The 17,390-nt window shown below is 35.3% G+C and overlaps 1 protein-coding gene across 1 annotated transcript; it reads left to right on the top strand.

Moving 5' to 3' along the window:
- Window positions 1-11,521: 11,521 nt before the first annotated feature.
- Window positions 11,522-12,600, top strand: LOC140774254 (phospholipase A2 homolog 3-like). Its single transcript, XM_073117171.1, has 4 exons — window positions 11,522-11,777; window positions 11,882-11,927; window positions 12,009-12,134; window positions 12,236-12,600. Exons 1-4 carry the CDS (start codon window positions 11,658-11,660, stop codon window positions 12,406-12,408), a joined length of 465 nt encoding a protein of 154 aa, XP_072973272.1. The 5' UTR covers window positions 11,522-11,657; the 3' UTR covers window positions 12,409-12,600.
- Window positions 12,601-17,390: the final 4,790 nt, after the last annotated feature.

The raw sequence follows: 17,390 nt of genomic DNA, 5'->3' as shown, positions 1-17,390 counted from the left end.
CGCCATTTGTTCACATGTGTATCTATTAGGGTTATGTTTTCTTATATATCTATTTGTGCCCTAGAGTCTGATCTCATGTTTTTATTATAGTGATGCTTCCCCACTACGAGCACAACACTAAGAAACAAGCATCACGCCTACTAGGCAAAAAGATCAAAATAAGGCAGCACACATACACAAAGTCAACTAACTGTAGCTTTATCACGATCGATAAAGATTTTGAAGTAATGTAGCTACTATGACCTTGTAGAAAATAAAAAAGAAAATGACACAATCAAACCAATTAACAATTGGTAACCAAGATCCACCTCTAGCAACAACTTTCCTAACAGAGGCATGATGTTGTAGCAAAGGCCGCTAGGGGGGAGGATTTTTGTAGAAGCGACGATGGTGAGGCTTCAACGACTTTAGCAAGAGAGGGAGAGGAGTAGTAGTGGTGAATCTCAACAACCTCGGCGGGGGAGAGAGAGGAGTCGATGAATGCATAGGCCTTGGCGACTTCAGTAGTGGAGGAGGAGAGCGGTGCTGGTGAGAATGTGGACTGATGTGAATCAGGTCAGATCCGGTTGCATCATGAAGACATTGGGCTCTATAGATCGAATCTATTTATCTTTTAATTAATTGATGTTTATCTCTTATGTAAACCCTTAAAGCAAATCTAGTTTTGTCATATAACCCTTAAGGTAAATTTAGTTAAGTCATATAAACCATTAAAGCAAGTTCAATTAAATCACATAAGTCACTAAGACAAGTTCAATTAAGTTATAGAAGCCTCTAAGGCAAATCCTATTTCGAATCGTATAAGTCCTATATATAGTGGGCTTGAGTTTCTTTGTTTATTAATCCAAACATTAAGAAATTATTTTATTCTTGAGTTTATCTTAGAAGTAAGAGTAAGATAATCTAAGAGTAAATGTAAGTTAATCATAGTTGTTTATTTTTCTAGGAGTAGATATAATTTAGAAACCCTAATTCTACCTCCAACTCATAGCTACCGTCACTTCCAATAGCCACCCTACCTTACGCCCGTCCACCATCACCCTTGGTCATCTCTCCCCACTCCCATCCCCACCCCAGCCCACCCCCTCCTCCGACGACCGTCACAACGTTAGATATTTTTCAATCTGTCATATTCTGACCTTTCTCTACCATTTTATTTATATCTTTCATCCTGACCTTTGATTTATGTTAAACTAAAACTATTAGAAGCCTAACTTCCAAGACTACTACTACTTACTTAAATTTTTATAATTTTCTTATATCAGAATCGGTTCAGATTTGATTCATAACATAGGCCTCGATGACCTCGATGGGGGAGGGAGAGGAGCAGTGGTGGCATAGATGTAGGCCTCAATAAGGGAAGGAGGAGAGTGACTGTGCTGTGGACCTCGACGATAGGGGAATGATGACAACCTCGGTTGCAAGAGGCGATGGAGACTAAGAATGTGAAAGAATAAGAGGAGAGGAAAATGAGAAATCCTCTTGAGAGACGAAATACCTCTAGCTTCCTAACAAGATTGCTAGAACAGGGGATAGGGGGAACCATACGTCGGTGGAAAATAGAACATTCCAACAAACCCTAGAGACTCCTGTTAGCTCTAAAAAGAAAATGTTGAGATAAGAAAAAGGTAAGTCAGATAGTTGATTACCCAAAAACTTTACTTGTTAAATAATTGGCCAACAATATATATGTTATGTCCATATCCATGTCTAAGCATACTCATTGGAATTGGTATTATGACACTCCTGCTAAGTCTAAAAAGAAAAAGTAAGTCAGATAGTTACCCTAAAACTTGTTAAATAATTGGCCAACAATATATATGTTATGTCCATATCCATGTCTAACCATACTCATTGGAATTGGTATTATGACATATATAGTAAAATTAAAATTTACTTCCAGTTATCTAATTCTCAAGGAATTTGAATGAGTGAAAACTTTTGGACAACAAGTTCAATTCGCTGGTAGGTGTGTGCAAGTTGTTTTGCTGGTATTTGAGCAACTGCCTACTACTGACCAACACATTTTAAATACTTTTTTTTAAAGAAAAGGAGAGTAAATATACTAGCTATGAAACTGCATGCAGTTTTAGCCTTACAATTTAGCTAAAGAGGAAGAGAAGAGGAATCTTCCTCTAAGTCCAAAATATTACAAGTTCTACTAATACAGGCAGGCAGTACAATTTGCTGCTCTATTACCTTCTCTATAGTTGTAAGTAAAAGTAACAAACTTATAGATGATAAACGTTGAGAGCATTCAGAAATGATGCTATGAATGCTCAGAGGGGCATTTGCTTCACTGATTGTGGATATAACAATGGTGGAGTCTCCATCAACAATAATCCTCTCAAAGTTGTGAGAGCCGACCAAAGATCAGATTGCCAACTTGAGAGCTCGTGCTTCTGTCTCGAGTGGGGAGGAGGAGCTCACAGCTGTGGCATCAACAAAGATCAGACTGCCACTGCTTGTCATTAATTAGGTCAAAGGACCCATCAAAGTTGATGTTTATCACATCTGTCAGTGGCCGGATCCAATTGACGGCAAGGTCCTTGGTGCAAAGGCTACTACTGGGATGATCATGATCAAAGTACTCCATGGCCATTTATATGCTTAGTTATATGCTTTAGTCAGGCAGTAATATCTGTGCTTGGTTTAAGGTTTTCAAAACATTTTGAGTACTCTTTTGGTGAAGAAAAGGCACATTTTTAATACTTTGCTCCAAAAGAAACACAATAGACGAGCTTCATGAAGAAGAAACATCTCAGGAAGAGTGAAGTGGCCTTAAAATTAGAGATCTCTCTCTATATATATAGAGGGAGAGAGTATATTTTTAGAGTTCTTGACCAAACTAGCTCTTTTTTAAACTTCTTTTTTTATCAAAATGGACGGCACATCAAACTTAATATTAAAGGGATTCATTTTACTTAGTTGTCAGTAAAACACTAGTAAAATTTATATAGATAAACTAACAAAATCATTATATCAAACAAACAAAAACTACAGGATCTCACATTGATAAGCTAACAAAAAAAATTCTTAAAATGAGATCATATCTATTACATCACTCACAAATCACAATGGACTTAGAAGGATTTAGCCGAGGATGATAATAATAGAAGTTAAATATTCGGTCTAAGATTAAACATAGTTATCAAGCAATTCAAGTTCACAAAATGGAGGAAAGAGTGGTAGAGATTTCTCTAGCATCTTCGGTATAAAAAGGGAGAAAGAAACGAATAGATTTTTAGAGCATAAAAGGAGATTGTTTAAGCAAGAGAGGAGGAGAGAAAAGTTTAAAAGAAAGGTAAAAATAGATAAGAATGTTAAAGTAAGAAAAAAAGATTATGCTAGGCTAAGAGAGAAGAAAGATGCAATTTGAATAAGAAGGGAGAAGATGGGTAAATTTGCAAGAATAATTAAAATCTCCTAGTATTTAATGCTCGGATATATTCTTTTTGTGGGTAAATTTGCAAGAATAATTAAAATAGAAAATCATATTGATTTTTTGTGCAAATTGCCCAAGAAAAAGAAGAGAACATTTTAATTGATATAGAATGCTTGCATGTCCAATTGATTATTCCTTTTGGCAGAAAGAATTAGAAGAAGAAAATTTATATCATTATTAAATACCAGTATATATAATCGAGTATAAGAAGCATTCAATATAGTTAATAAATAACTTGTATAATGGAAACCAAAATGATCCTGACTTACGAAAGTGAAAACCAACATAGTAAATCTGTTGACTTTTTTTGTGCAAATCACCCTAAGAACTATAATATTTAGTAAATATTTTTAGAATTATAGTAGCATAATAATATTTTCTACCAAGAACAATAAACTAATTGGAAAATGTCTCATAAATCACATAAGCCATCTCATATATAATTTTCTTTTTCTTGGTTAAAGAATAAAGTGGATTAGTTAGGATCCACGAGTAGAAGAAGAATCATTGATATTAGCAATCAAAAATCGTAACAAAGGGTCAGGAAAAGATATATATTAGAAACCTAAACCTTCATTTCTACCCAAGGTTACTAACTAACTAACTAACTAACTAACCAGTAATTTTGTCAACTTCCAAGTAGATACGTTTCATAGTGAGAAAAGGACTACAATAAAGTGAAAATGTTACAATCATTCGTGAGAGAAGAAACGGACCAAAGCTTTTGGTGAGATCCCTTTAGAATGTTGACCAGTAATTGGGAATTCATCTCTACCTCAGCATGAGCGAGACCATGATAGCTTTCTTTAAGACCAATGGATTCACTAGATAAAGTAGATTGGAACATGTCATAGTGATTGCCGACTATTAATGGGGAGCTTAACATGGTGCGCAGAATGGAGCCCATCCCACCGGACTCATTGCGACCGAAAGTTAGCCGTCATTGTTGAACTCTAAATACCTTGAGGGAGCGAGTATCTGACAAATGAGGCGAGGTGAAGTAGTAGAATTGATGGGGTTCGGAGAGAAAACCTCATGAGGGATAGCTTTCTTTAAGACCAATGGATTCAGTAGATAAAGTAGATTGGAACATGTCAAAGTGACTGCCGACTACTAATAGGGAGCTTAACATGGTGCGCAGGATGGAGCCCATCCCACTAGACTCATTGCGATCGAAAGTTAGCCGTCATTGTTGAACTCTAAATACCTTGAGGGAGCGAGTATCTGACAAATAAGGCGAGATGAAGTAGTAGAATTGATGGGGTTCGAAGAAAGAACATCATATTATTCATAAGCTAGGGCCAACATTTTTCTCATAGAATATCGATAAGTTATCTAGTATCATTAAAACATATATTATTTTTGTTTTCTAAGATGTGTCGAAGTATAATGGATATAATAGCAAGCTAATAAAGATACACCGCAAGCAGGGCGGAGATCCTCCTCAAAGATCTATAGCTCCTAGACTCAAGTTGTGTTCGATTGCGGAATGAATCAAAGATAGCTGATCAATTGATTCATCAAAAAGGCTGCACACTTGATAGTTTTTTGAGGAACTTGGATCCAAGTCGGCTATCATTAACTCAAAAGGCAATTCTCCGCACACAAAATAAATAAATAAATAAATAAATAAATGTAGCTAAATGAGTATATCATATTAAATAACTCTTCAAGTTGTTCAACTCATGCTCAATTTTGGGTGAAGTGCTCTTAGGCTGACCTAATAGCTGACCTATCTATCACCTCCTCTTTTTCAAAACGAAAAAAAACAAAGAAAAATAATAAAATTCAAACTCAAATTAGCTGACTTAAGACAACTGGTCTGACCGTAATCTCACCTGATCGAGTTGACTCAGCCTAATTTCATTTTGACGTGGCAAATCTTTGAGCAATATAATGGTTTGACTTAATTTTTTTCCTTGGTACAATTTCTTAAATGCATCCCATATAAGCATTAACATATTTAATTATAAAGCCTTATATTGCCATTAACTAGTTCATTGGCTCAAGGACAAGCATAACAAAATAGAGATACAAACCCTTCTTTCATACAACTAATACTTATGTTAGTATTGGTGTTAGACACGAGGAGTTTATCTTCTTTGCCCAAGTGGTACTTATTATAATGGGTAAATTTCAAATTACTTTTGAGGTTATGTCTAAAATTAAATTACCTCCTAAATTTATTTGTGTCACTTTGTTGTCCCATTGTAATTTAAAATTATTTTATACTATTAATTTAAAATATATATTATTTACCATAATGCTCTTATGACATTAATAATTCTATTGTTCGATTTAGAAATTTTCGTTCCATAATCACATATTTAAAGAAAGGTAAATTGTGATAGTTAGATAATACTAAAATTTAAGTCTTGTAACATTAAATAGGAAAAGATAAGATATAAAGTGCATTTTATTTTGAATATGAGCAATACGATCACTCTAGTAATTTTAATTTTTTTCTTTTTTTGTACTTTTTCAATAGGAAATTTGGCAATTTATTAGTCTAAATCATAGGGGGTTAAAATGATATAAATTGAACCTTAGTGGTAGTTTGTAATTTACCCTAATATAAATGTTTTTATACTTTGAAATTTCTATGAATCAATTGTGAGTACTTGATTAATGGAAATTAAATTTAATTATAATATTTTTTCTTGTCAGGAATATTAAATTTCGTTCACAATTTTTTAATATAAAATCGATAGATTTAAGTCATATTAAAATATATTTAAAAGAATATTAAAATATATTTATTATTATTATTTATTTATTTATTGGGGCTGAACTTGATTAGGATATTTGTTTTAAAATGATGTTTAATTACTGAACCAGACTATAGGTCTCTGATCAAGTTCAAAACCTATAGGGAGATTATAATTAAAAAAGCCTCGTTAAGATCTCAGGCAAATAATTAGAGAAGACAAGAGGCAGTCATAGATCTGATTAGCTTAGCAGAAAATATTAAAAGAGAAAATTATAAACTTGATATATATATATATATATATATATATATATATATATATATATTCCATCTAACTGGGTGATGATTGACACATTTGAATGCATGTCTTGCTGGTTTGAGCATCACGGAGGTTAGGTGGAAGAGAGGAGTTCTTAGTGTGCTTCGGAGAATTTGATCAAAATAGAGAGCTTTCTTGGAATATTGCCTCTGTGAAGGCCGCAGACCGACAGATGGGAATTTGGTGGTGCATTCTCTTTGTCTACGTCCATGTCTTTGTCTATGTCCATGTCCATGTCTTTTCTTCTTCACAGATTCATGTAGTAGCTAGCTAAACAAAGAACTTTTGAATATCAAAAAGGGTTAGTTCTAGGTAACACAAAGGTTTTAGATTTAAAAAATACTAAAGAGTTCAAACGTTTTATTAAAAAAAAACTGGAAAAGAAAAACTTAAGAAGTAAATTTTGGCGTTACGGTCTCTTTTTTTTTTCCGATTATGAGCACAATTGGTGCGGAAAATAATTATATATTTCAACTTATAAAATGTTTTCAAATCTTCGTATTAATATATCTCATGACTATAATCGATACGATGTTACGAGCTTTTTATTTATACTTTTACATGTATCTTTCTTATTTAACAATAAAAAGTCTAATTTTTTAATATTTTATGTGTATCGTCTTTTTTCTAGTAAATCGTTAAATTGTTCGGTGTTTATTTTTCTAATAAAATTGATGATCTAATTAGCGTTTTTATTATTCAAAGGTTTGGACTATTGAGGGCACTAAGATCAACCAAGTGATCCTTTTAAAGAGCAAAACAAAAACATCAATGTCAATAGAAAAACCCACATCTAGAAGCTCATCTATTCATCAATTTGGACAGTAATTGAATTGTGATGTGGATCTTTGAGAGCAACAAGTGATATTTTATTTGGTAAATTAAGCATATGAAAGAGTTCTTTATGGACTTTGACAATTATCAAACCATTTAAATCCATTGGATTCCAGTAATTTTAATTCGCTTTAGATTCAAACAAGTTGATGCCTTCTTCCCCAAGGATTAAGAACCTATTCTAAGAGAGAAATAAAATAAAGTGGTTGAGGCCTTGAACTTATCCGACTACATTAATTATATATGTTTCTCTAGGGCAATCTAGAAGTGATTAAGGACATTCCACTCTTATTAATTATTTTGACTCTCATTGTTGTGATGTCAGTTCTGATGATACGGTGAAGTACTTTAAACTGCCTTCCCTTAATCTAGCTTCAATAACATTTTATTAAACATGATTGGTACTATAATGACTTGGCTTAACCAAAAGTTGCAAAAATTCTAATAAGTATTTAGTCAAGAGTGATATCATTCACTGATAGCTTATGTAACAGCGTGGAGATTAAAGGTTGTAATCATATAAACAGTGGATTGTATCCAAAATTAATGCAACTATATCAATCGGGTTGGATTAGCCCGATTTCAGTCCGCTTGTATTTGGGTTGGATTAGCCAGGTTTGAGTCCTCTCTATATTTGGGTTGGGTCATAATAATGCAAACACGAATATTTTCCGTTTATTAAATGAGTAAAAAAAAAATTTAAACATGAAGATATCATTTATTAAACAGGTTGCATAGGTCATAGACGAGTTATTGATGCGAATTGGGTTAGATCGGATCGCATCATAAGGATATTGGGCTTGATGAATCGAGTTTATTTATCTTTTAATTGATTCATATTTTATCTCTTATGTAAATCTTCAAGACAAATCTAGTTAAGTCATATAAGTCACTAACACAAGTTCAATTAAGTCATGTAAGCCACTAAAGCAAATTCAATTAAGTCACGTAAGCCACTAAGGTAAGTCCTAGTTCGAATCGTATAAGTCTTTAGGACTAAGTCTGAGTAGGACTTTTTGTACCTGATATCTATATATAGAGGAGCTGGGTTTCTTTATTTATTATCCAAGCATCCAATAAAGAATTAAGAATTAAGTTTTATCCTTGGACTATTTTAGGACTAAGAGTAAGATAATTTATGAGTAAAAGTAAATTAATCATAGTCATTTATTTTCCTAGAAATATATTTAACTTAGAACTCTAATTTTACCTCCAACTCATAGCTACCATCATCTCCAACAGCCACCCTACCTTATAATTGTCCACCACTAGCCTTAGCCATTCGCCACTTTCCAACGACCACCACAACGTTAGATATTTACTATTCTACCCTGTTCTAACCTTGCTTCACTATTTTATTTATATCTTTTCAGTTCGATATCCGATTTAGGTAAAATAAAACTCATTAGAATCCTAAACTTTTATAATTTTCTTACGTCCAGATCAGTACAAATCTAGTTCATAATAGCTATTAGGTAACACAAGTTATTTAAATTTTATATAAGTTATTTGAGTAACAAATAATTTCTTAGTTATAAATGAATTGGTTGGATTGTAAATAAATTATTATATCATTAATGGGTAGGCAAACTGTGTTATAAACGAGTTGTCATGGATTGGTTGGTCGAGTTATAAATATGCTGAATAAGTTGAGGTAATATATACAAATATGGCCTATTTTATAATTAAGTTAGATGATTGATTCATTTATGACATGAATCTAATTAGATAGAGCTTCGACTCATTTTTTCAACAACCTCAAAAACTCATCTAGAGTTAACTTTGAGCAGTTCATGAGACTCATTTAGCTTTCTTGTCTCCCATAATCACAATCAATGTCATATATGGCTTAGCTATAGAGTTGATCATTAGAGCTAATCCGCCCAGACTCGGCTCGAACTTTCTTAGTTTTAACCTTGTAAGCCTAATCTAAATCTAGTTTGGGCCCGACCCACCTGAGCCCGAGATGGTAATGGGCGACATAGGCTCGGCTTTTGCCCACATGGCCCGACTCAAAAGCTTGACTGTGTATGCACACGGCTAGGCTTGTTACGTTTGCCTATTTATGTGATTTTTAAGTCTCATTTCGGATATTTAATAAATTAGATATCACTATATAAGTGTGTTTCTATGAAACCTAATTAAAATATTTTCATGAAGGTCCATTACGCTTAGCCTGATAAGATATAATAGTTTTTAAATCTGGCACGTTAAACTTGGCAATAAAGGCTAATGGGCAATAAAGGGCTATAATATTCTAGCTTGATCTGGTAAACAAATATTTAAGCTCGATTGGCTCGAAAAGCCAAACCCAAACACAACATGGCTTTTTTTTTTCTCTTTTGCATGTATACCCTTAAAATATCACCTATTTGATTGCATGCCCCTTTCAAATTAAGATTTGTGTGTACACCTCAAAATATTTGTTTTTGAATAGATACCTTCCTCTTTACTTTAATAATTTATGCAAAAATTATATGTTTTGAGAGGTATATTTTGACTCCCACAAGAATCTAATATCTCTTACTTCCATGAGTGAGAATATGGGTGTAAACGAGCCTAGCCTGAGTGAGCCGGTTTAGGCTCGGCTCGAAATTATTTTCGACCCTCATAATTTTACTCAGGCTCGGCTTGACTCAGCTCAACTCGAGCCGAGCTCGAGCTAAGCCTAACCGAGCCTAAGCAAAGCTCGGGCTTGATTAGAGGATGAGGTGGTGGTGGCGTGGGCGGTGACGGCATGGACGGTAGCTTGCCGAAGAAGTCGGAGACGAATGGAGGAGGAGGCGACGATGAGGAGATGGTGAATAAAGCAGGAGGAGGAAGCCAATGAAGTGGACGAGGAGGAGGTCGATGGAGGAGGAGGCCGACGAAAAGGAGGACGTGGCGCCACGATGGTGGCTTGTCGATGGAGGCCGACAGAGAGGGAGGAGGTGGCGGCGTGTGGGGTGAGGCTATGAGTGGTGATCGGGTGGATGAGGGTGAAGATGAGGGTGAGGGTGAGAGTAAGGGTGAAGGTGAGGGTGGGTTGGGTGAGGGAATTGAGGGTGATGGCCTGGTGGGTGAGGATGGGGAAGGTGACGTGATGAGGGAGAGTGACGTGATGGGTGAGGGTGAGGATGGGTTAGTGAGGGACACGTGGCAATATTTCTTTATGCCATGTATTCTTAATTATAGCTAGTCAAGCTATTGAGCCTATCGAGCCGAGCCTGAGCAAGCCGATTCTAGCTCAAGCTCGGTTCAATATTAATTTCGAGCCTGTTACAATGGCTTGAGCTCGGCTCAGTTTTGACCGAGCCGAGCCCGAGCTGCTCGTCAAGCCTGACAACCCTAAGTGAGAACATCAAATAACTATCTTATAATAATAATTATTTTTTCCTTCTCTAAAGTAAATGTAATAATTTAGAGTATCAATATAAAAATGAGTAATAATTTAGAGAAACTAAGTGTTATTATCTCTACAAGAATCATGACCAATAATTCATATATAACCACACATTAAAATCTAAACTATTCAACAAATAAATAAGAAAAAGGTGCTCTTTTCGAGAGGAAAAGAATTAGAACATAGTAAGTAAATTGTTTGGTTGTTTAAATATTAATATAAGTTATGTATATGTATATATATCTCAGTAACGTCTCAGTGCCTCAAGAGATCAAAGTAAAACTGGAAGAAGATATAGTTCATACTTCTTTTTTTTCTCCTTTACCTCCTCTAATGTGCTCCAAAACATAAGACAAGCATTAGCTCCTTGAGGTGATGGATCCTTGGATGGATTAGATTTTGGCAAATCTCATATAATGACTGAGAGAAACATTCTTGTCCGAATCAGATTTTGAATTTACTAGTTTTGTAAATCGAACCGATTTGAGTTCATTTCTTTTCTATTTTTCTTTTCTTTTGTTTATCTCTCTCTCTTTTTCTTTTGTTGAGGTAACACTCCTTTAAACCTTGCGTGCATACATACAATGTTCATTATTATTTTTACTTACACAGTTATGATGTCAGTTCTGATGATCTGTGAACTCCAATCTGCCTTGCCTTAATCCAGCTTCAATAACCTTTTATTAGCCTCGGTTGGTATGGTCATTGTCAATGTGTCAATGCCATTCAAAGCCCACCAAAGTTGTTTTTCTTACACTGTTTGGTGATCCAGTCCCTCTCCAAGAAGAAAAAGAAAAAGAAAAAGGTCATAATATAAGTGGCGGGTGGAGATCCTCTACAGCCATAGACTGCTATAAAACCAACCTTCAATTTCTCAACAGAAGAACATTGGCTTCAGTTCTACATTGTTCTCAATCCTCTTTTTATATCTTGTTGAACAAAACTCATATAAACAGGGGAAGAACAACAAATGGGCCATGCCAAGTTACTACTCCTTGCAGTTGTTGCCGTCGTCTTCTCCACCACTACTCCTTCCTATGCTCTCAACGTCGGCATTCACACCATCGGATATTCCGGCGACGACTCCGTGGTACGTACGTCGGAACGAAATGCAGCAAGAAACTCCTCTCCAGCCTTCTTTAATTTGCTTTTATTACTCGTACTGCAATATTCGAGTTTCGTTGGCCTTCGCAGATCGAGCAGCAGTGCAGCCGGACGTGCGAATCGGAACACTGCACAAGTGCGTATCCAAAGTTGAAAATTTTACACTTCTTCTTTTCTATCTTCTTTTCCTATCAAATTCGATTAAGTTAATGTACAGCGGCGCCGCTGTTGAGATACGGCAAGTACTGCGGCATCATGTACACTGGATGCCCAGGGGAGGAGCCATGCGACGCCCTCGACGCTTGCTGCATGATCCACGATGCCTGCGTCCAAACCAACAATGGTTACTACTCTCTCAAGATTTCTCTGTGGATTTCTTTCTGCATACTTGCCAACGTACATAATAGTTTTGATGCTTGCTAATGTGGGGAGTGGGTGTTTCAGATGATTATTTGAACACAAAGTGCAACCAAAACTTGCTCAACTGCTTGGACAAAGTGAGGGACGAGGGATCAACCTTCAAAGGGAACAAATGCATGGTGGAGGAGGTGGTGGATGTGATCGCAGTGGTGATAGAGGCTGCAGTGTTAGCTGGAAGGGTACTGCACAAGCCATAGGATTTTAGAGGAGGAGAGGGAAAGGAAATGAGTAGGTGTGGGGGCTCCATCATAAATTGATATCTTTTCCCCATTTTCACGTGTTAATCTTTATGACTCCTCGTTGTATTTAATGCGAGCTAGTTGTGGGTGGTGTTTAAATTCAAGTTGGTTTTAACCGCAATAAAAAAAATTCAAGTTGGTTTCTTTCCACCTTAGATCCTATTTTTATTCAAGTAGATCATTGGAGGTTGTTGGCTGTTTCAATCAGATAATTAATGATCGCCAATTGTACAATTTGAAGGAAGGTTTTCTTTTTACCATTCAAGAGCTTAAAATTTATTAACCTTCTATCGATAAAAATATATTTAGACTAAGTTTTAACGAATATATTAAGCTGCATAAATACCGCTAGACACGCTAATTATTAAACTAATTCTCAATTTCAGTATAGATATCTTTTATTTATTTTTTTATGACACTTTTGACTTCTTCAACTATAAAACTATAAAGTCTCTTGTGTTAAATGACCATGGGGTGATTAATTTTTCTATCAATCTTTATTTTAGAATAAAAATAGCGCCCAAATTTGATCAAATAATAATCACATAATTATTTAATTTATAATAAAAGGGAATTAAATAAATAAATAAATAAACTAAATAAGCATTTGCAAGGTTCTTTATATAGTTGGGAAGGTCTATTTCATAATGGGTGACAATTTGTGCGGGTGGGATGAAACATATTGCGTTTGGTGTTTGTTGATTAAGTATTACTTGGGTAATTGTTTTGAGTAGATTAGGCATTGTTTAATATGACAAACTTATATATATATAATAGTGATTGTATTTGCTGCTGCTGTATGTGTAGCATTTAGCAGCAATTTATTAATTTTTACCATTAAGATTTTGTGATGGCGTTTGCTGAAGCAAATAGTGTTTTTTAGTATTAAAAATTTTGTACGAAAAAGTTGACTTTGGTTAACAATTTTTTCTATCGTTGGATGACAGACTTCTTGCAGTTTACTTTTAAACTTATCTTTTAATTTGTTTTGCTAGTATTTAAATAGGATACATGCCTATATTTATTCGTATATTAAAGGAAAGAAAGAGATAAAAATTAAACATAAGATGATTATTAAATATTTTTTATTAACATTGTTAGGGAATGAGAGATATTTGATAATTATTAACTGAGTTCACTCTATTTTTATGTAAAGATGCCATCAATATTCTGTACAGGCAAGAAAGCAAGTAGTAATTTTTTGGGCTTCTTGTCTGTGGTTTAATGAGTTCTCCTTCAACTAAATAAAATATCCATATAAAAATAGGTTATAGTTCAAAATGCAATTGAATCGTATATTTGATTAGGGCTTCTATAGAAAGTGCTAAGATTTAGGGGTATACATCACCATAATCGATCTAATCACACCTAGTCAAATTATATGGACTTGCTTGTACTTTATTCCGATCACAATTACAGCCATTAGATATCATGCTCAATTGACACATTAGTGCACATTCAATAATATGTCACGCCCGATACCATGTAATAGATTTCAACAAATTGAAAGAATATTCAAGATTTTTTTTTTTTAGGGAAAGTCCATAGGAGGAGATAATTCATTTACTTTGAAAGATTACGAAAGCTTGATATACAAAGAGAATGGGAGATAGAGCGATGACTCTTTGACACAAGCCCCACACTTGACATACACTAGACATCATTATAATTTAATCCAAATGATTAAGCTCGAGGGCATAAACACAATAATAAAATAAAGAACAACCTAGGAATTTCTAGGAGCAAAGAGCCTCACATTCAGTATTGTTAGCCTAATAACTATAAGTTCCATCTGTCTAGCAGTCTAAGACTCGGTCTTGAGAATCTATAGAGGCAAAATAATTAGAAGATCACCCACCTAAGACACAAATAAAATAAGAAAAAAAACTAAACAATACTCGAACTTCATAAACATGGACTCGACGAGGAGAAGAGTTGCTATGGCGGTAGTGGTAGGGAGCAGCAGCGGCAGCAGATCTAGTGCTAAGGAGGGAGGCAGTGGGTTTGGATCTAGTAGAGGGGCGACATCCAAGCCCAAATCTAGCGAGAGAAGGGAGTAGAAGGATGATGGCAGATGCAGCGAGGGGCGGCAAAGAGGAGCAACAGCAAGCCAAGCATGATGAAGGAAGCAGTAAGAGGAGGGGAGAGGTAGCATGCTCAGATTTGGCAGAAGGATGGCATCCAAGCACAGATCTAGCGAGGGCAGGCATAGAAAGAGGATGGCAGATGCGATGAGGAGTAGTGGAGTTGAGTGGCATCAGTGAGGGGCAGTGGAGTGGAGTGGCGTCGGTGAGGGATTATAGGGCAAGGGCGTGGTGAGGAGGATCGGTTGTAGCAGGCATAGCGCGGTGTTAAGCGATAGCGGCGAGAAGGTGAGAGAGGAGGGAAGAGGCAATGGCGGACGGCGTGCGGTAGCATCAAGGGGAAGGAGGAATGATGGATAGAGTAGTGGTGAAGGAGGTTTCTTACAATGTAAGGGAGGAAGAAAGAGTGGAAAAAAAGTAGTGCTCCCTCGTGGCTTGGGGAGGGGAGAGGAGAGGGAAACCTTGTCAGCGACGATAAAGGAGGAGAACCCTTTAGGAGGGGAGGAATAAAATCTGTGCCAAATACTAGTAGAGTTAGGGCCGCGCTGAGTGGATATGATAGATTGAGGAGATATCAATCACTAGAGATGTTGTAAATAATTAGGCACATACCAAATTCAACAAACATTCCACCTATTGACACAAGATAATGCTGCAGATCAATCACATGATATATATACATCAAAGGAAATCACCATTGTTTGTTTCTTTAGTTTGCTTTATTTTCTTTCCGTACTTATAAAATCTTATAGCTGTAGAGATATTGTACTCCTATTAGACGTACTGTTAGTAATTATGTTAGCAAAATTATATTTAAAGACAAGAACTCTCAATGAAATTAATAAGTGAGTTTTCTCTTGACAATCATATAGGCTACTCTTTCATTATCATTCGACCCAAAAACTCAAGCCATAAACCTGGTCACACTTGGCTAAATTTGTTAGCTATTACGGGTTGAGGATCTAAATCCCATTCCAATCCGAGTTGTAATATTCTGTGCGTTTTCTTTTTAGTTGAGAAACTTTATCGTTAGCCTAAGGAATAAATTATTTTTCACCTCCTAAACTATTATCCTTTTTTATAATAATTATTTAAAATTTTTTTGGTACATAATTACTCTCCAAACTTTTATTTTATATATAATGATTCTGTAATATAACGAGTCAAGTGAGATAATTCTGATAATTTAAAATATCATTATGAAAAATAATAATAATTCAAAGGGTAAAAATAAAATTATCCCTTAGCCTTATCCAACATTATCGGTCAATTTTCTCAATTCACTATGAAGAATAAATAAAAGGATTTATGTATTTATGCTATGTAAGCATGATTAACCTAAGTATATCTTTTTGATTTGACGAATATTAATTAAATTACATTGCTAACAAATAAGTTTGAATTGGACTTAGATTGATCTCAAGAAGTCTAGATTGGTTAATTAAGGTGGATATATATATCCCAGAGTTATGGTCATATTGCAATCGCTAGTATTAACGGTAGCAAGTACCATTTTGTTTGAGATCAAAGTAATAAAATTAAAACTGACTCACGTTATGCTAAAAAGAAATATATTTTTATTCCAGTAGTTCTATGTTTCCTGAGAAAGGCTCCATACACCCCCCCCCCCCCCAACTTTCTCCATCCATAGGAGTCCATCCTTTAGGACTTAATGAGCAACATCGTATTTCCAAAAATCACTACGAGAAGTACACCGAGTCATGACATTAGTGGATTATAATTTGCATAAATTAAAGAAACATGAAGTCTTATTATCTTCGCCTCTGATAGTAATATAAAAGAGAGAGAGAGAGAGAGAGAGTTGCAGGATCAATAGATAGATAGATAGAAATATACTTACCTCAATCCGTCTTCCTCGATTTTGTTAACAGGGAAGAAGCCCTTGGCTAAGCTGCAGTAGTCCAAGGCGACGTTGATGCAGGAAAAGAAGTTGTCGTAGTGAGAGTCTTTGAGATTACAGACGACGGTGGAGACGTAGAAGCAGTTCTTCCGGAGGAGGCATTCCGGGAAACACCAATGCCAGTCCGGCCATTCCCACGCCTCCACCCCCTTGCTGCACCTATTGCTCACCACCACCATGCACATCACCAATAACCCCACTACTACTGCCTTCATCCCCACTCTCTCTCTTCTCTCTTCTTCTTCTTCTCTCTCTCTCTCTCTCTCTCTCTCTCTCTTCTTCTCTCTCTCTCTCTCTCTATCTTCTTCTTCTTCTTCTTCTTGGTATATTAAAGGTGCAATTGTATATACTGGTGCGAGGTGGCGAGATGAAACGTATTGCGTTTGTGGCTTAGTTGATTAATTACTTGCATGGCAGGTTGGATTGGATTGATTACCGCTTCAACAATTATGCATGGCTTAAATGCACACTTTTTATATATATATATATATATATATCCTTGGGCATGCAACGATCTCCATTTTCCTGTGCTCTTATAAAGGAATCATGACTCTATGATATTAACACATTCTTGAGTTCATAGTCTTAGGATTTTAGATAATTATGCATGTTATTCGGTTGGCGTAGATGAACAACTATAATGTCGTTAGATGAGAGTCATAACGGTTACGGTGATAAGTTGGATGTATAAGGATAGGAAGATGTAGACTTACATAGCTCTCGAATATTAATTAACAAATAAAATTTATTTATTAAATGAGTTTATAAATAAATTATTTAAGTCATAATCAAATAATTGAGTACTTATTAGGTTATTGTGTCATTAAAAAAAATCAAATTATATTTTGCATCGAGTAGTGATATGCGAACAAATACCTTTATAAATATTTTAGAAAAAAGATGACGTGGCATCATCTTATTTATTAGTAAGAGTT

This window comes from Typha angustifolia, chromosome 13 (genome assembly GCF_048772165.1).
Source record: "Typha angustifolia cultivar Huaian chromosome 13, ASM4877216v1, whole genome shotgun sequence".
Taxonomy (NCBI): Eukaryota; Viridiplantae; Streptophyta; class Magnoliopsida; order Poales; family Typhaceae; genus Typha; species Typha angustifolia.
The sequence above is the reverse complement of the archived record's forward strand: the minus strand, read 5'-3'. Positions and strand labels throughout refer to the sequence as shown.

What these genes read in the sequence shown, in the direction of transcription:
- LOC140774254 (XM_073117171.1), top strand. Translation starts at nt 11,658, where the DNA reads ATGGGCCATGCCAAGTTACTACTCCTTGCAGTTGTTGCCGTCGTCTTC. An exon ending in CGAATCGGAACACTGCACAA is followed by an intron (nt 11,928 to 12,008) that starts GTGCGTATCCAA and finishes GTTAATGTACAG; the next exon opens with CGGCGCCGCTGTTGAGATAC. An exon ending in CTGCGTCCAAACCAACAATG is followed by an intron (nt 12,135 to 12,235) that starts GTTACTACTCTC and finishes TGGGTGTTTCAG; the next exon opens with ATGATTATTTGAACACAAAG.